At 44.4% G+C, this 22,873-nt stretch overlaps 1 protein-coding gene across 1 annotated transcript; it reads left to right on the forward strand.

Moving 5' to 3' along the window:
- Window positions 1-2,387: 2,387 nt before the first annotated feature.
- LOC144104940 (uncharacterized) lies at window positions 2,388-21,059 on the forward strand. Its single transcript, XM_077638174.1, has 7 exons — window positions 2,388-2,477; window positions 3,529-3,837; window positions 5,958-6,278; window positions 11,590-11,901; window positions 17,360-17,680; window positions 19,302-19,595; window positions 20,899-21,059. Exons 2-4 carry the CDS (start codon window positions 3,591-3,593, stop codon window positions 11,859-11,861), a joined length of 840 nt encoding a protein of 279 aa, XP_077494300.1. The 5' UTR covers window positions 2,388-2,477; window positions 3,529-3,590; the 3' UTR covers window positions 11,862-11,901; window positions 17,360-17,680; window positions 19,302-19,595; window positions 20,899-21,059.
- Window positions 21,060-22,873: the final 1,814 nt, after the last annotated feature.

Genomic DNA, 22,873 nt, shown 5'->3' on the forward strand with positions numbered 1-22,873 from the left:
GCCATGTTCATGCTGACAATTGCCGCATGCGGGTATTCATATGAATAAATTCATAAAGTAGAAGTCGTTCCTGTATGCAATGAGTGGCCAACGCCAGGCTTTAAAATGAAGCAAACGCAAACTAGACGAGCACGGTCAACATAAGTCGTACTTGTAGAAAAATGTCTCTTCAAGTCCAGAGGTCAATGTGCAGAGTGGTCACAGTAGCGAACTTTAGAGCTTTGAATTCAGGATAAACTTTGTTCTCTTTCACTTTTCAAAGCATAGGTAGCATAGGTTCCTGATCACCAAATTCTGATTGCTGCATAAATTGCCCCAAGCGCACAAAGCGTGCAAAATATAAGCGCACAAAAATAAAAAGCCCCCAAAATATGACTTAAAACTAAACTTTAAAACTGAATAAAATCTTTCTGAATGCTAACTGAATAACTGAATTCAAACTGAACTGGATCCCATGTGTAACGCAGCCATTAAGCTACCAGATGTCAATCCTCAATGCACAATGTAATTATACAATGCAGGCATAATATCCCTTGTGAATGGCTGCTTCATGCGCTGGTTCCTAAAAGCTCCAAAGGAACTGCTTCGTCGAATAGCGTCGTATAGTCAAGTTGTAATAGCACTCTTTCGAAGGAGGCGCCAAATATATAAATATTTTCATCCCGCCAGCTGAGCCAAAACCACTGTATTAACGAAACTTTGCTCCAGAATGTTGCTTGATTTAAAACTGAAAAATCACTCTGATGCGCACGACCGTCCGAGCAAACGCTGCTGCGAAACTCTATTTACGCTAATGATAGCTGCACTTGAAGAACGCGATAGACCCAGAAGCGTGGAGCAGTGACCGCACAAAGGGCTCTGTCTGCTGTACACAACCCATGAAGGCTTGGCCTTTGTGTGCTCGGAAGCTTTGTTTGTTTTTCTTGCTAGACCGACGTCGATGAACTCACTTAGACATACGATCGCATGACGCTCATATTTTCAAGCAAGCCACAATGCGTTCCTCAGTACCACCTTTGACTTCCGCCTGAGCTGGAGGTCAGATGCGTTAAACCTCGTTTCCTTCTCACTGCCCCGAGTAAACGTGCTTAAACGTCTGGCAACTCCTGATAGGCGCAGTTATTCATTTAGTGCGTTAAATGTACACTGAGCCTTTTAGAGCGGCAGGATTTTTTACTTTCTACTATTTATTTAACCCTCACACAACCACTGTAATTCACATGAGTGCTCTGAGCTCCAAGCAAGACGGTATATAAGCCAGGTCCTAGAAGAAGCTCGCTCCATTTCATAGCGTCTGCAATCCTGTGTGAAAAGTTTTCAGTTCTAGTCTGTCTTACAGAAACTGCGCTCAGGTACTGCGCGAAAACATGCGGAGATTTGGGTGTGATACAGAAAAGTTCAGGAGAGATACGATATTTATTACAGTTGTCATAAGAAATCCTAAACTTATGCTTCACTGTTATAGCATGTGGGACAGGGAAATTATAAAAATTTGGTGTTGGCGAGAGAGAAAGTTCTATAAACTTCTCCTATCCAGGGTGGGTCTCGAATTGTTTTAACTTGTGCGGCTGACTAGGATTTTAAGAAGAAACCTACATTCTGTGATTTTCATATGCCACTTGTGAAATTATCCTTAAGAGTGCGACAAAGAGGCTGTGTTCTGTCTTAAGGCATTGTCTAGTTCGGGCATTGAATAGGGTGCAGAGCACGAAGGCGATAAAGCATGCGGATTATTAATTTTGCTTCTTCGTTTATGTTGGCTTAATGGTTGCAAAGTCGAGCACGATAGGCGAAAGTTTAAAGTGTTGCATAAATAATCCAGTTTTGATATATGCGTCTTACGCTCATTGGGAGTGCGGACCTACTTGGCAGTGTGTCCCATTTGTTCAAAAGCTCTGGTCAAATAAAAATGGTAAGATATCGGTATATGTAACCTGCTACGGTGTGCTATTGGCAGCTTTGCGGATGGAAACAATGCATGGAAGAAGAAGCTTGTGTACGTATGTCATCTTAAATGAGGCTTAATCTGTCAAGTAACAACCACAGACATGGATCTCTGTGGATGCAAATATCTCGAAAGGATAGCTTTGTTATGAGGCCTATTGGAACAACCGGCTGACTGATACGAGGTTGCGAACAAACTTTATTGCAGCCCTTCCTGAAGTAAACAAGCTTGCTTTGGCGTCTGTGGACGTTGGCTCCATCACTGTGACATGGGGGCGACCAGAAGGTCGCTTCAGCTACTACTTGGTTAGAGGTGACCGGCGGCCAAAATGCGGTCAGAGGCGCTGCGGAACCGTACCCCTCCGGATTCTGCACAAGAGGCAGAATCCTTCACCCCAACCAGATAAGCGTCACTTGTGACCGCCTCGAAGCATGTACCAATGTCAGCTTTACGTTGAGGACTCACCTCGATGTATCACCTGAGCTCACTTCCACAGGTACCGTACTACGGGGCATCTTCATCCCTGGGAAAGGTACATATCCACTCTGCATTTACTACATTCTCTTAGTGTTCATTGATATTCACTGCTATTTGCAGAGGATGCATTTTGACCTTGAAGTTGCATGGATAATGAAGAACTTTTCTATTGCCGTCTATTGTGTCCTGTGTCTATATCGGAGGCAAGTGTGTGAAAAACAAAGGTTCTTGCGAAGAACAGAAACAGATATTCACAATTACAGGCTGCCTGAATCCCGAAACCTTTCTTTTGCAGTTCATATTGCTGTTGAGGTAGACGACGACAGGCGAATAAAGAAGTGGTCTGTTAGCAGAGCGAGTGGGCAATTGCTCCAAGGTTTATCGTTGGATTCCTTGTGGCATGAATGAATTTAGCATGCAAAAGTGCGCAGTTGACAGTCATTTATTTCAATTTGTTTTATTTGACTTTATATTTTTCCTCGGGTTAGCGAAGCCGCAATTAAGAAAAAAAGAAGTCAGTCAAAGGCTTTTGATATGTGTGCAGTTCGGCACACCAGCAGTACAACAAATTAGGGAAACACTTGATTCCCGCCTTTAAGAGTTTGAAACGATAGTGGTAATGAATACTTTCAGTGGTTTCTCTGCACGCATGTTCGCACTCAGTCACAACACAGTTTCCACATTCTCGTTTTCAAACTCTTCCACACAACACTTGACAGCTATAATATTTCACAATTTTATGCCCCCTTCCTATCATGTCACAAGTCAGCAGAATGTAGACTTACTGTTCTTTCGCACACGTAATAATTCCCTGTATCAAGTTGCTGAATGCACAGGAAATCTGAAATAGAGAAAAAATAATTAGCACGCAACTCTGCGTTAAGATATTTGTGTGCAGCCATCGCACAGTCATCAAATCGTATCTTCCACACAAGGAACGTTGCAGGACAACTTGATCCTCAGTAAGATAATCATGTTGTAGCTGCTGTTCCTAAACAAAATAAAACTACTGCCTCTGGTTCTGTTGCTGCAGGGTCAAGCAGCAAAAAGTTTTTGTGGGGTGAACGTTGTTCATAGCGATGCTTTCTTACCTGCTTTTTAACCAGATCCGGATCCGCCAAGGAACATGACGATAGTCGCAGGAGTCTTCAGCAGCCGGATCCAATGAATGCCTCCTGCAGATTGGCACGGCACTCTGGCAGGCTACGCGGTAAAGCTCGGCAGCGCCTTTCGCACGTGTCATCCGGAAGCAGACGTCACTGCTTTCACACACGTCCAGACATTTGACACGTGGCAAGAAAATGACAGCACTATAGATACCGCGTACTGTGTTTTGGTCACCACTACCGTACTTTGCGGGCCAGAAGTTCTCCAGAGCGCCGCCGCCGTAGCTGAAGTTCGAACACCTGCATTTCGTAAGTAATTCCGATTTCTGTTCACGCACCTATAGCATGCAAGAAGAGGGCTTAGTCGGCATGGTTGATACAAACAGATAGAAATGAATGGCCAGTGCTAACAAACAGATTGGAAGGAATAGAAAAAAATACAATGTGTGTTCTTCTCTTCCGTCTTAACTGTTAGCGTTTTCAGTAGTTTCCATCAACGTTTTGCATGTACAAGAAACGCAATGTCTTGGAGGTAGTCACACCAATCAGAGTCCTCTTCTTGTTTTCTAAAGAAATCTTACTTTAAGTGCGATTTTGCGTGCTTCAATTTGGGGGCAACGTGCCGCCCGGCAATTTTCTCACTAAAGTCTTTAAATTCATGTAAAACTCATTTGATCTAAAGCGGAAGTCTGCGAAACAAACAAGCCTGGAATCAATAGCGTAACAGTTGCCGGCGTAAGACAGCGGAGCAAGAACACCTTATGGCAATGGGTCACAACGCTTACCTTCGATATACACTTCGGCTCTAGAACATACCAGGCCTGACTTGGTACAATATCCGAAGGTAATGCATATTTGGTCTTCCACTAATATATTTTGATAACACATTTTTGCGATAGGTGGCATTTTGAGCGCCGAAATTTGTGGTGAGGAACTTTTGTACTTGAGTCTTCGCCAAAGTGACTCCTACTTTTATAAAGTTCTCAGCTGGCACTCAGACAATGCTGCCGATGAGTTCACGTTATGGATTCACAGGTAAGACACGCGGGCGTTGCTGTGGACATTGGTGTCATGAAACTGGGTTGAGAGCTAGTGCTGATACAGCTGTCAAACTTTCACCTTGAATGGTAACAAAATTTGGGAAGTGATTTTCCTGCAATGTGTAGGAGTTGATAAAAGTGGTTGACGGGAAAAGGTGGTTCGTCATGACAGAACATAGAGCTGTTGAAAGTAGTGGGCAGATTCGAAATGTAGCACCTGTGTCTGACTTTCGAACAATCCGCGTCTGGCGACCGCTGAAAGCTTCTTCTTGTGCGCGTCTCTTCAGTTCTTCTCGCAAATCGCTTGTGTTCCTCTTAAAAATTGATCACTATATCTGCCAGTTCCACTACGGTTCTTTGTTGTGTCTCCATGATAGCAGCTAAATCGCAATGGCACAGGATCTCAGCATCAGAGGCCGCGAACGGTGTTTCTTGCAGAGCAAGACATTACAAGCAGGGTGGTGCAACATCTGGCAGGTGTTTCAGAGAAACTGGCTACTAATTCCGAAAAAAAGGTTTGTGTGGAAAAGGGAAGCTTTTTGCGATGTATTAATACCATTGCTGGCAGGCGTCAGAAAACAAGCGAACTCTTTTAATTACTAAAGTGATTAAATAAAATCTTTTATTTAAATGTTTGCTTATTTTAGATAGGCACCTCATTGTAATTGAAGCCGGCCATTAGTAACAGCCATATATGTTTTAAAATTTCGAAAAGAGGAGTGTCTTTTCCGCATCATTCGAGCCATTTCACGCAGAATTAGAAAACCACGCGTTTTTAGGAGGGCTCAAAGAGACATCAATCAAATTGGGACACTCCGTGAGCACGTACCACGCAACAATCTTAGCTCCACCCGAACTGCAGTGCTCCCCGCTCCTCGCCACTCTGCTACTGCAGGGAGGGCAGTGCAGAGGATGTCACTTTGCATGTGCACAACGTCGCTCTGCGGCCTCCCGCAAGTGCGCGTATTTCGAGCGGCGCGAGAATTGGGCCAAATTAGTCGGGCCACAGCGGCAAGAGAGATCTCGTTTTCGAAATTCCGAAAACAAATATGGTTATTACGAGTGGTCGGCTACAATTCTCTAATCACAATCTGGTGCATATCAATAATGGTGAAAAAGTAAGGTATTAAAAATAAGGTAATCATTTTACTAATCATGATTCGGTTTTTTCTTACGTCCGCCAACAGTAGTAGTAATATTGCTCAAAAAATTCCCCTTTTCTTAAAGACCCTGCATTTAAAATATTTAGTAACCGGCTTCCCTGAAACACCTGGTATGTCAAAAGGGACTTGGATGCAAACCTGCACCAAGCAAAAACGCTTCACCAAAACACAAACCTAATAAACAAAAGTTGCAATCAAGGCTGATTATCAAAAAATGTCTTCTCAGGTCCTCCAGACGTGAGCAACGCTGCATTTACAGCCACGGGCGAAGATTTCTTTACTGTCAGTTGGGAACGGCCCGGGGGCTCGTTCGATTACTACTGGATGGTGGTCAAGGACAGCGACAGTGCACTTGATGGCTCCGAAAACCAACGTGTAGGTTCATGCGCAAGTGGAGCACTCCTTCGACCACAGCAGACGCACATCACTTGCCATCACGTGAAGAGCTGCACTAACGCCAGCCTGACCATTTACACGCACGTCAACGGTCCTCCAGAACGTACTTCCCAGGGGGTCACCGTGCATGAAATATTTATACAAGGAAAAGGTATGCTGTAGTACGGTTGCTTCCAGAATTGTAGTGAATGACCATTATACTCCAAATTCCGGCAGTGAAATATGATGGCCTTGAAGGCAAAAGGTAATCGATGGTAGTACCATTGCAGCGGCTTATGGTAATAACTGTCGTGGCATCCGAACATTTAACATGCAGTTTTTGAATAAAATATTTGGTAGCAATGTTCACTTGCGCTATGCATTTAAAATACAATGACGTCCGCGCTGCGCCAGTCAGGTGTACTCAAGTGCCCTACGTTACAATATTGTCTAAAGAGAGAGAAAACGTTTTTCAGGGAAATTTCTCGCCATCTACTGTGAAGGTAGGCGAACTTAAAGCTGTGAATTGCAGAGGGATGTTGCCTGAATTAATATTTTTCATCATTGGTAATGAATTACCTATCTATTTACGTAGACATAACTTTTCTTGTGTCTAAGAACGCCAATGAAGAACAGCTCATAACGAATGATCACTAGTGGTAAAGGGACAGTAGCATCGTAGAGTTGAAATAACACCTCCTTTAAAAATGGCTGTGGTAAATTTAGCTTTTGTTAGACCTGGAGTGACGCGATTTCTACATGTGGCCGAGTAGAACTCGCTCAGTCGAATTGCAAACTCAGTGGTTCGCCGCTCCTTTCGCCGGGCGTTGCTTCTTCATCTTCGTCCCACTTGACACGGCGCATGCGCACAGCTCTTACAGCTCTGTTTCTCCGGCGCGCCACGCCGTCGGCAGCAGGAGCTGGGCCTTACCACGTGACCAACCACGTGGCCGGTCACGTGACAAACCACGTTATCAGGGGAGGCCACGGTGTCCCCGTTGGCCACGCTGAAGGCTCGAAGAGGTGGCGTTGTATTGCTATCGTTACACAATGGCTGAACAAGCTGCTGTAGACGGTTTTTTGTGCTGATAGCGTCATGATAAAAACGAATTAAGTGAACCTCTACAGTGACTTTTGTACGGACTGAGCCCGCTGGGTTGAGTGAACAGATGCAAAGAGATTTTCGATGCGTGGATGCGCAACTAGCCATCTAAAGCGGCCGGTCTTTTCTTCATACGACGTTAAGGCAAATAAACGAGTAACTGTGGTTTATCATCCACGCCGCTACAATCATAAGGCTTCACACGAAAGCTATATATAGCCGCCGCTGTGGTGGTGCTGAAAAACTTCTTTAATGTTAAAAAAAAGAGAAGACCACGTACATGGTCGGTATCCTTAGTCTGGGACACCGCACGACCAGGCCCCGTCTCGCACCCTGTTTACCATGCAGCGCCATTTGGGACCCCAGTTTGCGGCAGTTGAGGAGGGCCATGCCTCTCGGTAGGGGTAGATGAAGGTTGAAGTTGAGCACTCTGAATACATGCCCACACCATGTGAAAGATCGGGGTGGCCGAGTGGTTATGACGCTCGGCTGCTGACCCAGACGGGGGTTCGAACCCGGCCGCGGCGGTCGAATTTCGATAGAGGCAAAACTCTAGTGGGTCATGTGCTGTGCGATGTCACTGCGCTTTGAAGAACCCCAGCTTGTCGAATTTTCGGAGCCCTTCACTACGGCGCCCCTGATAGCCTGAGTCGGTTTGGGACGTTAAACACCCTAAACCGTAAACCAAGAAGAAGAGCTACATTGCTTTACAGAGCTTTCGGGCATCAGTCTTGGGCATTTTATTGACACCACTGCCAGTCCGAGAGTCTGTGAAATAATTAAAATAAATTCAGTTCAATTGCCATCTGCTCAACGCCTCGTTGCGCAAAAGCCTTGTCAAGTTTGCTATGAGCTAACTGAATTTAGAAATTCCCACCGTTGTCGCTGCTTGAAACAGCGACCCGCCTGCGCCGTCGCGCATCTTTTGCGTACGACGACGTCCAAGATCTGTGAATTTAGTGCCGGGAATGACCAGATCAACTTGTATGCCATGTAGAAAAAACCAGGTTGAAAGAGAAAGAGCACGTGCAGAGCAGGAATCACTAATTCTATCGCTCTGTTCTCTTAAGGATGCACTCCTCGTTATGTGATGGTATTATTAAATACAGTGTTCGTGTCAGCGAACTTATGTGTAAAGAGGGCCCCGGTCTGTCGAAGAAACCTATTAATGGTACCGTATGATAGCCTTGAGGCGGAGTTCAAGTGACTCCAAATGTTTTTTTTAGGATCTCTAAGATGCCATTCTCATAGCCGCTGCAGCGCAAGCAATTTTTAGCCGCACATGAGCGAAAGCGACAGCACGCTACCAGAACGGCTACAACTGCGCCTCACAGGTATGCGAGTGTCACGTGATCTTCTCGCCGCGCCAGAATGGGAGCGGGCAGTACGTGGCAGAAGTGGCGTTATGTGACGACCATTTGTAGGTGGCGCTGACGTCCTTTCTCGTCGGTCGCACTACTGTGGTATCCGCTTTTCGTGGCCCCTGAATTTAATGCGCTGCAGTTGCGACGATAATAGAATTTAAAAAAAAACTTAAAGCTAATATGGGCATTGCTTACGCTGGCTTACAAGCCTCTCAATAAATGAGGAGACTAAAGGTAGTCGTGAAAATGAAATATAAGGTATTAGACAGCCTGCCTGCTAGTTAGCACGTCTTACTTTTAGTCTGATCAACTACTCCTGTGACTCTGCTGTGACAACCAAAGCGCTCTTCTGACTCAAAATACTTGTTTGAAAGCTTCTGAGAGCCTTTGGTGAAACAGCTGGTGTAGTTGGATGAGACGGGAGCACAAGTTTTTTGATTAAAAGTAATTACAGTGATATGAAGTTCCGCCTTATGTGTAGCACGAGCTAGCGTTATTAGGTTCCTAAGTGGCCTGGGGGTCGTTTTGACTTTTCACTTCGCAGGCACAGTAACTATTCTTTATTACTCCTTACATTTTATTGTTTTTGATTGCTTTAGATATGTGTTTTTATTATTATAAACTTCATTTTTTTCTACTTTTAACTACTTTTTGCTTCAACGCAAGACACGCAGGACCTCAATTTACCCTGCAGAGCGCTCGTTTCCGGATGGCCTTGGCGTAGGTTGCACGACTCGGGACTTCAAATTTCCTGGTTTGATTCTATTTTAAACTAAATCTTGTTTTCAACCCAGTTAATTTATTTATATTCTTACTTCTTAGAAACATTTGGAGTCACGTTTTTTCTTTAAAATAACTATTTATCCCATTTTTGATTTCAATTCCATGTGACGTTGACATCCTCAAGATCATCGAACAATTAAAACTTTTTTCTTGTACCGCTGAGGTTGCCCTAAAACGCGCGCTCTAAGGCTGCTGCATTGAAAGCCTCAAGTGTTTACACTCGTGACGGGGGATTCTAATAAAATTAAGTTTGTTTTCTAATAGTGCAATTGAATATATGCTGTCAAAATTATCTTGCACAAAGGCTGGAGGCACGCTGTTGCAACATGAAATTCTGTTTCCTATCAGGATGAACCATCGAATAGCCCAAGGGGCGTATTCTATAATGGCCTGTCGCCGCTGCGGTGGCTCAGTGGTTATGGCGCTTGGTTGCTGTCCCGAAAGACGCGGGTTCTGTCCCGGGCCGCGAAGGTCGCCTTTCTGTGGAGATGAAATGGTAGAGGCTAGTGTGCTATGCGATGTCAATGCAAGTGAACAGACTCCAAGTGGTCGAAATTATCCGGAGCACTTCACTACGGCGTGCTTCATAGCTTGAGTCGCTTTGGAGCTGTAAAACCCACAAAACAGCATCCCTAATGATCCACTTCATATTCTTTTTCTCTTGGTAGTGACGTCACTGAGCGAAAGCAACAGCCCGTAGCAATACCGCACATCCAAAGATTGACACAGCCGATCTGGTCCTGCCGCAGCTTCCAGTCCGGCTGATCGACACGCCCCATGCTGCACTAACTCATCGCCGGCCACTCCTCCAGTGCCACAGGAGCTCGAGACGCATTCACGAAAAGAAGCGGCATGTGAGGGCGCGTTTCTGTGACGACCAGCGAATGGTATTCTCTGATGCCATGTTTCAGTAGGAGAAGAAATTAACGACAGAGGAGAAAATGGAATGGAAAGGAATTCAATTGATACACAGTACGGCAACCTCTCGCCGCCGTGACTGGCGGATGATACGCTATGCTCTGCTTCGAGCGTAATGCACCCGCGCATATCTTCCTTGTTTCGCACGGCGCAGTGGCACAGATATCTGACCGGGGACCGTATTCTATAGCGATGCATTCCATTGCCATTATATTTCTGCTCCACGTCAGCAGGATGAAAGCAGAATCACGTAGTAAAGCTTTCGGCGAATCACACACACAGCTGGTCGGAGCGCCGCTGTCGCTAAGCCGCGTTGTTCTGCACATCCAAACGTTATGAATCCCTGGAACCACGCGGCGCCAATTTGTCGTAAAAAACGACGACCAGTTTCTTCGCCAAACGACGATGAACGTTGTCTGGTGCGTAAAGTGTGTCGTGATCAATCACTTGTAGGCGCCGACGCTGCCGGCCTATGTGACACGACCTCGGGAGGCGTTAATTCAAGCCGGGCGCATCTTGGCCACGTTTCTATCACGGCAGGAGTTACGTCTGCTCTAACGCACTGCTGCAGTGGGACGAGCAACCAATGAAATAGCACAGAATAGAGTGTCAAGAAAATGGATCGTTACAGAATACGGCTGCAGGCTGAATGAAAGGCCTGAATGAGAAGAGTTACAAGAACTTGGGCGCATGAAATACGACACACTGGATGAGCGCGAGTTCTAACACGAAATGCTTTCAGTAATATCATACCAGCAAGAGGTGCTATGACGGCATGTTATAATAAGGACGACAATTGTGGAAAACTTTAGCAAATGGTGTGCGTCAAACTCTTCAAGTGAATGAGGACTTAAATTTGAAATGAGATGTTGGCTTAGTAACCGACATTCTGTACTGTGAAAAGCGACCGCTGACAAGGAAATAGTTATCGCTCCCGTTGTCTTTCTGTGCAGATTCTCTTTCGATAGCACGGACAGAATATGTATCCCGGCTGATAAAACGAGTGTGCATGATGTTGCATTCTGGGCGCAAATCTGTTTGAACAAGAAATACGTGAGGACTTGTTAAAGTGCGCGTGAATGATGTTTTCCTTAGAGTTCTAAATCTTTTGCCTTGAGCAAGCAACCTATACTTTTGAACGCTGCGATAAGTTGAAGTGGAGTTTATATTTCGCTAAAAAGAATGATTTGTGTCATCTGGTAAGCAGTTCAAGACGGGGCAATTTTATGGCTTATCCCGAAACTGAATACAAGTAAGGTATAGCGCGACGAATTATGCAGATACGCCACACTTACCTCATCACTTTATTTTCACAGATCTACATCCACCCAAGAATGTGACATTCACAGGCCTGTCACCATCACTGACACGCTTGCAGTGGATCTCCTCATCGTCCACTCAGGGCACGACGGATGCCTACACCGTGAAAATCTGCGACGCCTTCCAAGTTTGCAATTCGACCGACGGCGTCCAGAAGTGCGTGCATCAAGAAACTCCGCTGCCGTGGCTGGAATTTGTTACCACTCCGGACACAGAGTACTGCGTCCTGGTCGCATCTACTGCACTTTGTGGACAAGACACCATTTAAAGCAGTCCCACGGCTGCTTTGGTGAGGACGCCCTCGTTCGGTAAGACTGAGCCTTTCTCAACTCCTTGCAGGCGGTTAGCTGATATTTTGTAAGCGCCTGAGGGATGTGTAAAGTGTTCAATCCCTAGCCCTTTAAAATTTCAGTTTTCTTTGAGGCAGTCAATTTTCGTGGTGATGGCATAGCCATTACAATTATGACGCCATCATCTAATCCGGGGCCGTATTCTATAAGCTGTTCATTTTAAAATTACGATTTCGTGTCCGTCTGGTCCTCTATCATTGCGGAAATCAGATATGCCCGCGTCTTTCAAGCACGTGTAGAAGCGACCTGGCTATTGCGTGGTTGACGACCGAACCTCACCGTTGGCTGGCGTTGACTGCGGTATGCACCCACTGGTGAGATGTACCACATAGCTCTGTGTACAGCATTCGGCCAGACCTTCCCATTGGCCGGCATTGATTGGCTGCGATATGGAGCCAATGGTGAGGCCCAGGCGCCTTCTACCCAATGGTCGGGTCTCTTTACACAGACGCTTGAAAAACAAAGTATATGGATGGCTACAGAGAACCAGATAGAACCAGAGAACCAGATGAGCATTTTAAAATGGAGAGCTTATGGAAAACGGCTCTTTGATTAAATTTTGCTGAAAACAGCCATGCTATTGCGGGGTCGCTGAATTGAGAAAACTTATGTGGGTACTACATGGCGTCTTCAAGTGGTCACTTCTGAGCAATTCTGAGCGCTCTCTAAAGAGACATCGTATTTGGATGGTATGTTCTGGACACGCTAATTTATTCGGCTATTTTGAGCACACAGCGCTATTACGCGCTCTAAAAAATGTTTCAGTGAGCGGGAGTTTTTAAACACGTAAGTATTTACCGCCAATCTCACTGAGGTTAATTTTTTTTTGACGCTATATCATTTAAAATGAAATCTAAGCTTTGAAAAAATATTGTCTGGTCGGGGAATAAGTTGAATTTGAAGCGAAGAATGCTTAACCCCGACTAAAATTAATCGCGCGCAAGCGTATGCAAGTTACCTTGGACGATTATTGAAACATACTTAAACGCCGCTTCCCAAGCTTAGTTCGCAGTAAGCAAGGCTTATGTCGTCTGAAAGCCGAATCATTTGGTAGAAGTTAAGTTTTTTCGCCTCGAAGTGCAATATATGTTGTCGTCTTTAGAAAACCACTCAGTTTCGCCGGGAAGAGATTTCATGTTTGGCCGAGAGGGCCATGACGTCACTATCACAGCCAAATTGCAAAATCTGAGAACTAGGATGTTCGTACCTATCATTGGATTGACACATGAAACTATGCTAACCCTACTCTCTCTTCCACCTTAATCCAGCCAATAATTCCCACAAATTGACATTAATCTACCCCCTAATCCACAGAATAACTCCTACCAATTCGTTTTATTCTGTTTCCGTAAATGACATGCTTTCAAAATATAGGGGTCTTTTCGAATATTTGGCGTGCGCCAGGTTTCAGATTATATCGCAGTTTTTGTTAAGAGTGTGTTTTTAAGAAGAAGGCATCATGAATCTATACTTAAGTTCCGCATTAACTTTGATATGAAAAAGATCACCAGTTCGTGGCGCGGTCTCGTCACGTTTCGTCGCAGTATGTACCAGTAAATATCAAAGCGCAAAACGTGGATGACTGCACGCGCAGCGTTTCCAAATATGAAATGGCTTAGCACAATGCTGCTTGTGCGTTTCGTTTGTTCCTTCGTTTCTGTTGCGCAAGTATGCGAAGTGTAATGCAGGCGTCATTCTTGCACACATGGCAAATAAATCTGTGTGGATGAGATGAATATGGGATGCTTTTATGGTTCCCTGTGGCACTGCTGGCTAAGAAGCTCGTTGGAGATAACCACACTGATCATGCTTATATATATTGTTTCGGAGTTGATCAGACGTCTCTGTCAGCGAGTTCGGTGAAAATGATATATGAGTGCGCTTTGACTAAAGCGCGGTATGTAATAAATAAGATGGGCGGAATGCTTCAGCCAGTCGCCGTTCAAAATCCTGCAGCGTATGCCTGCGGGAGGGGGGGGGGGGTCGTTAAATGTCGACTGCGTTCACCTGGTTTAACAGTTGTTGTAAGTGCCCATGTTTTGCTCTTTCTTGTGGTGTCTTCGTTGAGCTGAAACTTGCGGCAATATGTCTGAAAACCAACTGGCTCGGCAGTTATCTCTCTGATAGCTAGGTGAAGTGTCCAGACTGCCGGAATGATCAGTTTGAGCGAGAACGTGCCGCCATCAAGGGAAAGCCGTGTGGAAGCGAGCAGTGTCCTCTAGCGTAGCAAATGGCAACCAGATAGCATCGCGTAGACGGATCGTACAAGTGAAGGAAAAGCGTGGTACAAAATGGCGCACAGACGACTACAGGAGAGCCCAAGAACGAATTCACGTTTCATTAAATTTAGCGATAAGAAGAGCCCCAAAAACTAGACGATAGCGAATCGGATAAAAATATCGCTGGGGGGGGGGGGGGGGCGCTGGAGCGAGTAGCGTGCTAAATAATCTGCCTGCCTGTCGGGAGTAGAAGGCAGCTGTCTTCTTAAGCTGTATTCCCAGTGACAGCTTTGTAGAAACTCAGACACAACACGAAATGTCTGTTTTATACGCAGTCGCTAAATTCAGGCACGAAGCCCACAAGGTGCCGGCGGCATGGATTGGCGGGCATATAGGTAGAGTTGGTCGCGCGTCTTATGTCGAACTAAAAGAACAGTGAAGCCGGCACGACCATTGACTCAATGCCTCATCCAGGAAGAAGTCGCATCCAGGAAGAAGAGCGGACAAAGTCACATTAACTGCTCGAGTTCGAGCCTTTTTCAGCATGACGATGGCAATCGCCGCCGCTTCGCGTAGTGCCACAAAGAAGAAATAGAAAACCGTGAGATGCTGCAAATATGAAGCCAACGTTCACAAAAATACAGTGCCGCTTGCGAACTCGGTCCAGAAATGAACATGCCTGGCTCACTATAAAATATTATGTATTATGTCAAACAATAATCGAGCTATACGGGTCCCACCCTATTCGCCGCATCCTCCAGGAGAGGTGGCGCTCGCTAGATGGATGTTTAATACCAGAGTATTGACTAAAACAATGCAGGGGCCAGTGCCAGAATTTACATGATGCACGATTGTGATGATTTGACTGATTTTGACGTGTTTAGTACGGATAAAGTATACTAGGACATTATAGTTGAATTTACTATTGCAGCGGCGAAGAGTAGTGCTGTAAATATCGTTTTCATTATGGGCCGTTACTGGTTTGAGCATGTGCAGATCAATCGCGTAAATCGTATTGAACTAACCATTAGTTTGAGATCAGGCAATCGCTCAATTGAAAGGTTTTGTATTGTTTAGGAGCCAAGAAAGGCTAGGAAAAAGCAGATTTGAAAAGAACACCAGAAGAAACTCGTTCAACGAAATGACTGTTCCAATTACTAATTTTTTGGCATAAATTAAGCGCACGACCTCATGCGAGAATAGAGTGAGAAACAGAAATAGGACGCTCTAAAATAATTATATAGAAACTTAAACTATTTCACTTGTCTTCAAAGTGAACAGCTCTTTCAGGTATGAAGTCGAGGAATGGTGAGCTGGGAGAGAGTATGTCTGCGCTGGGTAAGAAGCATAGATCTCTTCCACGAGAAAGAAACTCCAGCGATCATGAATACCTTTTAGCACGCCGTCTCAAGAGCTTAATCCTACGCCGTGGCCAATTTGGGGTGGTTTCTTTTTTCGTTTATCACAGCGCATACCAAAGGTGCTGCTAAAAGCAAGCAATAATTGCAGCGCCACTGAACGGCGCTGTGAGCAATCAGATCGGGGGTCGCGGTGTCGGAGCTGCTGGCGCCTGGCCGAATGGATGAGGAGTTGGTTCGGAAAGGCGAGAGGGTTAATGCGTATGCCGTTTCAATCCTTGAAATAGCACAACTTTTTTGGCCCGTTGTTTGCAATGTGATCACTGGGATGGAGGGGTAGCGGTTGTGTTACTGTGCATGCTGTAGCGCTTTTTGTACTTATAAGGATGCACATGTGTCCCTGAGTCATACTGACGTATTGGTCGACAATTGCCTTGAACGAGGTCTCATAGCCCATGTAGAGGGCGCTGGCATACGTTGCAAGAAGCAAAGTGCAAAAATTTATCCATACTGGAAAAGGCAGATCAGGAAGGAAGCATTTTGTGATAACTCAAGAGGCAGTCTTTGAAGCTAAGTCAGGGTGTCTTAGGAGGCGCAGCTACAAAAAGAAATTTAACGAAGAAGATGACACATGTACTGTGTGCGGTAAATCTGCAGAAACAATAGAACACATCGTATTGAAATGTGATGGTATCCATCCCGATGTCGATGCAGGCACAGTCACTTGTCCTGAGGCCTTATAGGTTTTAAAGATATCAATGACCATGTAAAGCAATCAGCGGTGGAAATTAGCAAAAAGCGATTGGAAGATTGGTGGCTCAAAAGCAGAAAGGTGACGTAAGGTTAAAACTGTAGGAAGACGTATTCAGAGAAAATGGTGAATTTTTTAACTTACTACACACTTAAGCACGAATAAAGGAAAATAATGCTGAGCACGGTGGCAACTGCCATCACCCTGTTTCAAAAGGGACGCTCCTACCTTCTATCCATCCATCCGGGCCAATTGGAACGTGGCGTCGAGATGAGAAAGTGGTGACGCCACGACACGGAAATGAGGATCAATATCAAGCATCGACCAAGCATGAGGTTGCATGCCGATTTCGCTGACTTCAGCGATTATGCAGCAAAGCCCACACAAAGTTCGTTTTTTTTTTCTTTAGCCTAGTCTAGCAGCTGTTCTTGTCATTATGTTACTGCGCATCATTAATGTGTATGTTAAGACGTATTAATACACATAGCTTGTGAAAACTCCAGACAGGGAATGTTGCGGCGGAGCAACGCCATCAGTAGACAGCTTGCCATATATTGTTAGTCTATGCGTTCGGGTTAAACTGAAATGCATTTCGCTTTCTGGAATTATATGGAGACTGATATGCAGTCAGTGAATTGTTTGCAGCCGTTGTTAGACCCATAAATACGGCAAGATGTTTTCTCTTCTCGTGAGTTTGCGTATTTTCCCATATACGAATATTTAAATGCACCTCTGTATTTTTTCTAAAATCACCTCGAAACTGTTTTAGCGCTTTATGGCGAAATATTATTCATAAAATATGAAGCAGGCTACAACAGTTCACCTGTTCACAAGTACTTCTCAAATTGGGGATGGCATCATCGTTCATTTTGAGTACAATCACTATTTTACGCTTTAAAACCTAAAACCGTTTCCCTACAACCCACTGATCTAAATAGTCTCAGAATAGTGTTCTGTTTTTTAGCTTACTAAATATAACTACTCTTCAAAACGCCATTGTTTATCTGAAAGTGGAATTAGTTTTGACCCTGTAAAGATGTCGCCTGCATTTTATACCCACTGCATTCACGAATGGACGTTCTTTCCAGCGCCGCCCGATGTGACAAATCTGACCTTATAAGGAATTGGCGTTGACTGATTCACCGTCGCGTGGGAGCGACCAAGGGGCGACTTCGACTACTACATCATCGCGGCCTCAGATGAGGGAAGCGAAAACGCTGGTGGTGAACTCTAGCGCATGGACGCATGCCGAAACGGCACCATTCTTCGTCCGAACCAGACACCGCTCACTTGCGGTCACCTGGAAGCCTGCAGTACCTTCACCTTCAACATACGCACCTACATTGTCGGTACACCTGGGCGTACGTCTGCAAGCGTCACTCTCAGAGGCATACACAGCCCTGGTGCAGGTACTGCTTAATATTGCGCGCATATAAACTTGCTCATTACAGTGGCTATTGAGGAGCTGAGCGCTTTTACCAGCAACCAAGACATGAGAGAATGAATCTAAACTCTGGACACTACAGTATGATACGTCTTTACAACACAGTGGTCTACAGGCCTAGGTGCATAGCTGAGCTCAGCTGCCTATGAGCCTAACTATAGGAATCTAGCGCGTACGTGCACACTGTCTAGAATTTCTACACACTGAAGTGCAAAAGAACGACCCGTACGAAAAGCACTGAACTCACTGGTGAATATTTCAGTTCTAAGAAAAACATGTTGACCGGTTATTGCGTGGCCTTCTTTAGGGGATGTTAGGAAGTGCTGAAGTATATTCCTAAAAAAACGACAACAACTAGAAGAATGTTATTCTCGAAACTAACTGTGAAAATACAGTATGTATATTCTTCTGCGGCGCCTTTTCATTATTCGAACAGTGTGCCGCTGCACGGCAGTGAGGTAGCGTTCTTTATTCTCAGCAAATCAATGAAATAAACAGTCAACGTGTAGCACATTCTGTAGAACCTAGTACATAAAGAAATACACCAACAGTCTTGTCTTGTCTAAACTGTTTTCCTCTAAATAAAATATGGCAGCAAAGGATCACCCCGCTGGTGTACGAAGTCACTAATGTTGATTAAAACTTGGCAGCTTTCACTTCTAATCTTCTGCCTTGCAGCTTAACTGCAGTCATGGTGAGCGAGAACTGTTAGCTATAGGATAAATTGAATAATGTTTTGGATGTTAGTAGGAGAAATATTTAGGGGTTTATAACGCCACTGTAGACGACTAAATTAAATAGAGGCCTCAGCACTTTGAAACTGCCATCTGCAGTGAGTCTACGCCATGAAATTAAATCATTATGATTTAGCAATCGCTTTGACACGCTAGGCTACATGTTCTGACAACGTTGTGGATGCAAAAAGTGACCGGCTGTTAATGACACTACACCAACACTGGCAACATTCTCCCAGAATATTACTCCAACTATTGGCAGTGCTTATATGGCCTGGGTGCATGACTGCTGAGCAGAAGTTGGCAGCATTTAATTCCCGCCTGTAGGCAGCGCCTCACTGGAGGCCCTAAGCAGGGTCCCCCATGGGCTTGCGATGACCGAGTACGTAAATAACGCTGGGTGGTTTACATAAATTTTTTGTGCTGCAGTACAGCATTCGTGTGGCATCCATCATGTTCTAGGCGTTATTTCCTATAAGCCTACCAAGATTGTATTTCAGCTACTAATGAGTGGCCTCTAGTTAATATTTTTCGACGTTAAAGAACAATTTATGAGGCACGTTATTAAGGTGTGTTGGGTGTTGTTGTATTCGGCGAAATACGAGACGAACTATGATCAAGTGCAGTGTCATTTGCAGGACAGGAGAAGCTGACGCTTACATGCCGAATATAAGTAACCAAAGTGCCGACTCTGATCTTTCCAGGTTTAATCGCACGTTCCTTTGTCGTTCCCCGCTACTGCCTTGTTGCGTGCATGCGTACTCTCCTCCGATGCTTCCCTCATTTAAAAACATATTAAGAGTGCAAAGGAAATACATAGTTTCCTGTGTGGCCTTCTTCCATCCCATGAAGATCCTGGAGATTTCAAGGCTGTGGGCAGAGCCGTTAGCAACACATCCGTGGAAATCCTGGTGCACGTATCCAGTGTCAAGAGCTGTCTCCTAAATGAATGCTGGGGCCACTGCTTAGGACCAGGCTCTGATTTTCCTTCGTTCAATTGTGATGATCACAACAGCAATGTTTCGACAGTCATATTGAGGGGCCGTCAACCTGACTCGGATTACAGCTGCTACGTGTAGTTGGCAAATGTGCACAACGGCTTGAAGATGCAAAGTATCCAACCTTCTTGGGTTCACACACTACCATGTGAGTAAATAAGCACGTAAACAAAAACTACCTACAGGTCAGTAGAAAATATAAAAAATAAAGGGAGCTTTTCAGCGATATGATGGAAAGAATTTGCGCTGAATGTTTTTCTTTGCGCAAATGCAACCATTTATTTATTACGTCGTATTATTGAAGGAATTAGTAGAAGTTATCTCAGTAGGGTTAGAGGATTGTTTGGCTGCATAAAGACCTTTTGGTTGCTTATTGCCAGTTCGCACTACAATTTCTTTAAGCCAGTGTACTCGAACTTTATGTGGCAGGAGTCAGTTTGTTCTTGGGGGCATAATATTCATTTTTTGTTGGCTTTTCTCTCAAAGTTTTTAGAGTGATTCTGATTGTTCTAGGAGGCGAAATGTTGTTACGTTCCAAGAAACTAGAGGTTTGCTGCACAGTATTGATAAGTATCTCAGTCGGGTAATCTTATAAACACGCTGAATACGGCAGCCTAGCTTGAACTTGCCAGATGCTTTTCGCTAATAAAATATCCCCTCTTCTAAAATATAGACTTCCAGGGTTTTAACCTGATTTCCTAAGGCGCTATTGTTTCTTCGCGCTTGTAGCATCCTTTTTTTCCACTAAACATGTATAATGAAAGTGGAGAACAAGAAACGATCAGCACACAACAACTCAGCTAAAATTCCGCTTATTTGTTGTTATACTCTCCTTCGATTGCCGTCTCTTAACGTGAAACTTTTGGGCTAACTTGGCTGGGTTGTGTTGTGTACTATGATTAACTAAATTAATGTTTAGAGAGCACAAAACGAACCGCTGACAATGAGAATCGTTCAGGTGTTTCGTCATGCTTGTTTGCTATCCGCGGTGGTCTTTAGTCCTATTTTTCAAGCAAAAATGTTTTACCATTCCATATTTTACAAGTCCAACTTCGAAGGCAGATTTCTCAGGCATAGGGTAAGCCATGAATGCGTTAGGCACACTTTCTGTTGCGATGTCAGTGTAGGTTAAAGATCCATGGTTGTCGACATTTCTGGAGACAATCACTAAGGCGTCCCTCGTAGCCTGATAGCTCTGAGGAGTGATCCCCGCAGAGGGCAGGATAAGAGAGAGCCCCAATTCCCTCCCCAACGAAGCGACACTCAGTCATAGCCTGAGTAGGTTAAGGGTATTAAACTCCCGTAAAAAAATAAACTCTTTTTATGCGCAAGTTTTTTTATTTTTTTAGGGGGCGCCTATTGAAATGCCATGCGTCACTTTCACACATAATAAAGGCCTTCAAGAAGAGCTGGATTTATAGCTTGATTTCGCACTTAACATGCCTTTTCAGAAAAGGGAACGACCATGAAAATCTTCTGGACGCCATCCTCCACCTCTGTCGGCGGGTTACGCCTAGTCCAGGATTTTTCTCATTGGAGTCGTCATCACAAAGCGCTAATACACAAATGCCTTGGAAGCAATATGTTCTGTGTGTTTGGACGTTTCTTTCGTTTGGAGTCATATACTGCCGGAAAGAGTCCGTACTTCGAAAAATATTTGAAATAAAGTGTTAACAACGTACATGAATATTACAGCAATATTTTTCTGTTTTAGTTTCGTGCAGGTCTCAGCTACCTAAACAAATGCGTAACAAACACAATAAAGCCAACGTTTTGTTCTTCTAGTCAAGATATAATAAAACTTCCACAACAGAATATGAATAGAACAAATAAATAAACGCAAATCGTCGAGTAGTGTGCGAAAACTTTTTTCGATGAAGAAGAGAAGAAAAGCTACTCTGCACTTATTAAAATATAAAGAAAAATACCCTGCGCTCAATATATTTCTTCCTGCTTCCGATTTTTCCTAAAAATATTTATTGACAATGGTGCGCAAGACAGGTAAAAATTTCCTCTCATGGAGATACCGCAACAGCTACCGCTCAGCAGAAATCTCACCCTGGCATACTGTTTTTATTGCTGCTGCTGTGCAGTTGCTTTTTAAAATGTGTGGGGAAATTTGTAAACACATTTACAACAACAACTTTTGTTCAACCGGTGGAAAATACAAACCAGAAGCAAACAAATTTGCATTGACAAAAGTACTTCAAAAGTTCAACTCTCTTTTTAAGGTATTCTAGCTTGTTCGTTCGTTCGCACACAAAGAAGTAAATCATATTCAGAAAAACACGTAGCATTCTTCCTCTCAAAAGGGTCATGCAAGAACACCACTCAGTAAGTCTAGTACTCTGCTTGCAGTGCTTGTTTTCCAATAGGACTGATACGAGCGACAATTTAAACTCACACATACAAAAAACGACCGGCATGCGTGACCCGTCTGCTGTAGTACTGACCTAGGCCTTACAACGAAAGATGAGGCCTTACTTGAACTGAGGAACAACCGACGATTGCTATGATCACTTAGCGGTGGAGTGTTTAAGGGACGGTGGCACGCATTCATTGTACACAGTAAAACGTCTTCATTCTTTACTGGTAGAGCCAACACTGCCCAGCATTAGTGACACGGTACATGTCTGCTGGGCACAAGCAAAATCAGGGCAACTGATTCCGAAGTATGAACATAACACACTGAGTTAATCTGCAGCCTTAACGGGAAAGGCCGGCTAGCACACATAACACATTGAGTTCATCTGCGGCCCTGGGGAGCGGGAGAGGGGATTCTGGAGTTAACCGCGTCCTCAACCTCCTTACCTTACGCACAGTTTAATTCCATGTGCGAAACAAAACAGAACACAACATCAAAGGCCAAACTGCGTTAAAATGTCGAAAAGACAGTCAGAGACGACGTTATCGTTTTTATTGAGAAAATTTAATCCGTAAACTTGTATCGCCAGAATATTCCAGAACAACAGTTTCACAATAGGATAACTAGTGCCTTTAATAATTTATGCAGTGTTCTCAGCCATCGTATATATGATGACTCCTGTGTTCTTAAGGTATGTTCTCTTCTGCCTAACTTCAAGCTCGCGCCGGTAGGAGGGTGAAATAACGTTTGATCGCTAATATTTCTTCTTGGTGCGATCGCCGGTTTGTGGCTAAGCAACAAAGAGACGCGGTGCATCTGCAACAGAGGATTGCTTAGCGCTCGTCTGGCGCTGTATAATTGTAGCATCTATGTTTTAGGGAAACGACACTCCACAACTACGAAGCCAACACCACTATCACTAAACGAGTGCGACCAGCTGAGAAACGCGCCAGCGTGGAACTAGGCTTCTTCGGTGCGCACTCGGGTCTACAGGTGCAGCTGTGCTCTGTGAACAAACCGTCATGTTCCTTTCAGTAGCGATAGTACATTTTTCTAAGATC

This window comes from Amblyomma americanum, chromosome 1 (assembly GCF_052857255.1).
Source record: "Amblyomma americanum isolate KBUSLIRL-KWMA chromosome 1, ASM5285725v1, whole genome shotgun sequence".
NCBI lineage: Eukaryota > Metazoa > Arthropoda > Arachnida > Ixodida > Ixodidae > Amblyomma > Amblyomma americanum.

Excerpts from the sequence above, each read along its gene's own strand:
- LOC144104940 (XM_077638174.1), top strand. The coding sequence starts at position 3,591 with ATGCCTCCTGCAGATTGGCACGGCACTCTGGCAGGCTACGCGGTAAAG. Across the intron at positions 3,838-5,957 it reads AGTTCGAACACCTGCATTTC|GTCCTCCAGACGTGAGCAAC; the intron begins GTAAGTAATTCC and ends ATGTCTTCTCAG. Across the intron at positions 6,279-11,589 it reads AATATTTATACAAGGAAAAG|ATCTACATCCACCCAAGAAT; the intron begins GTATGCTGTAGT and ends TTATTTTCACAG.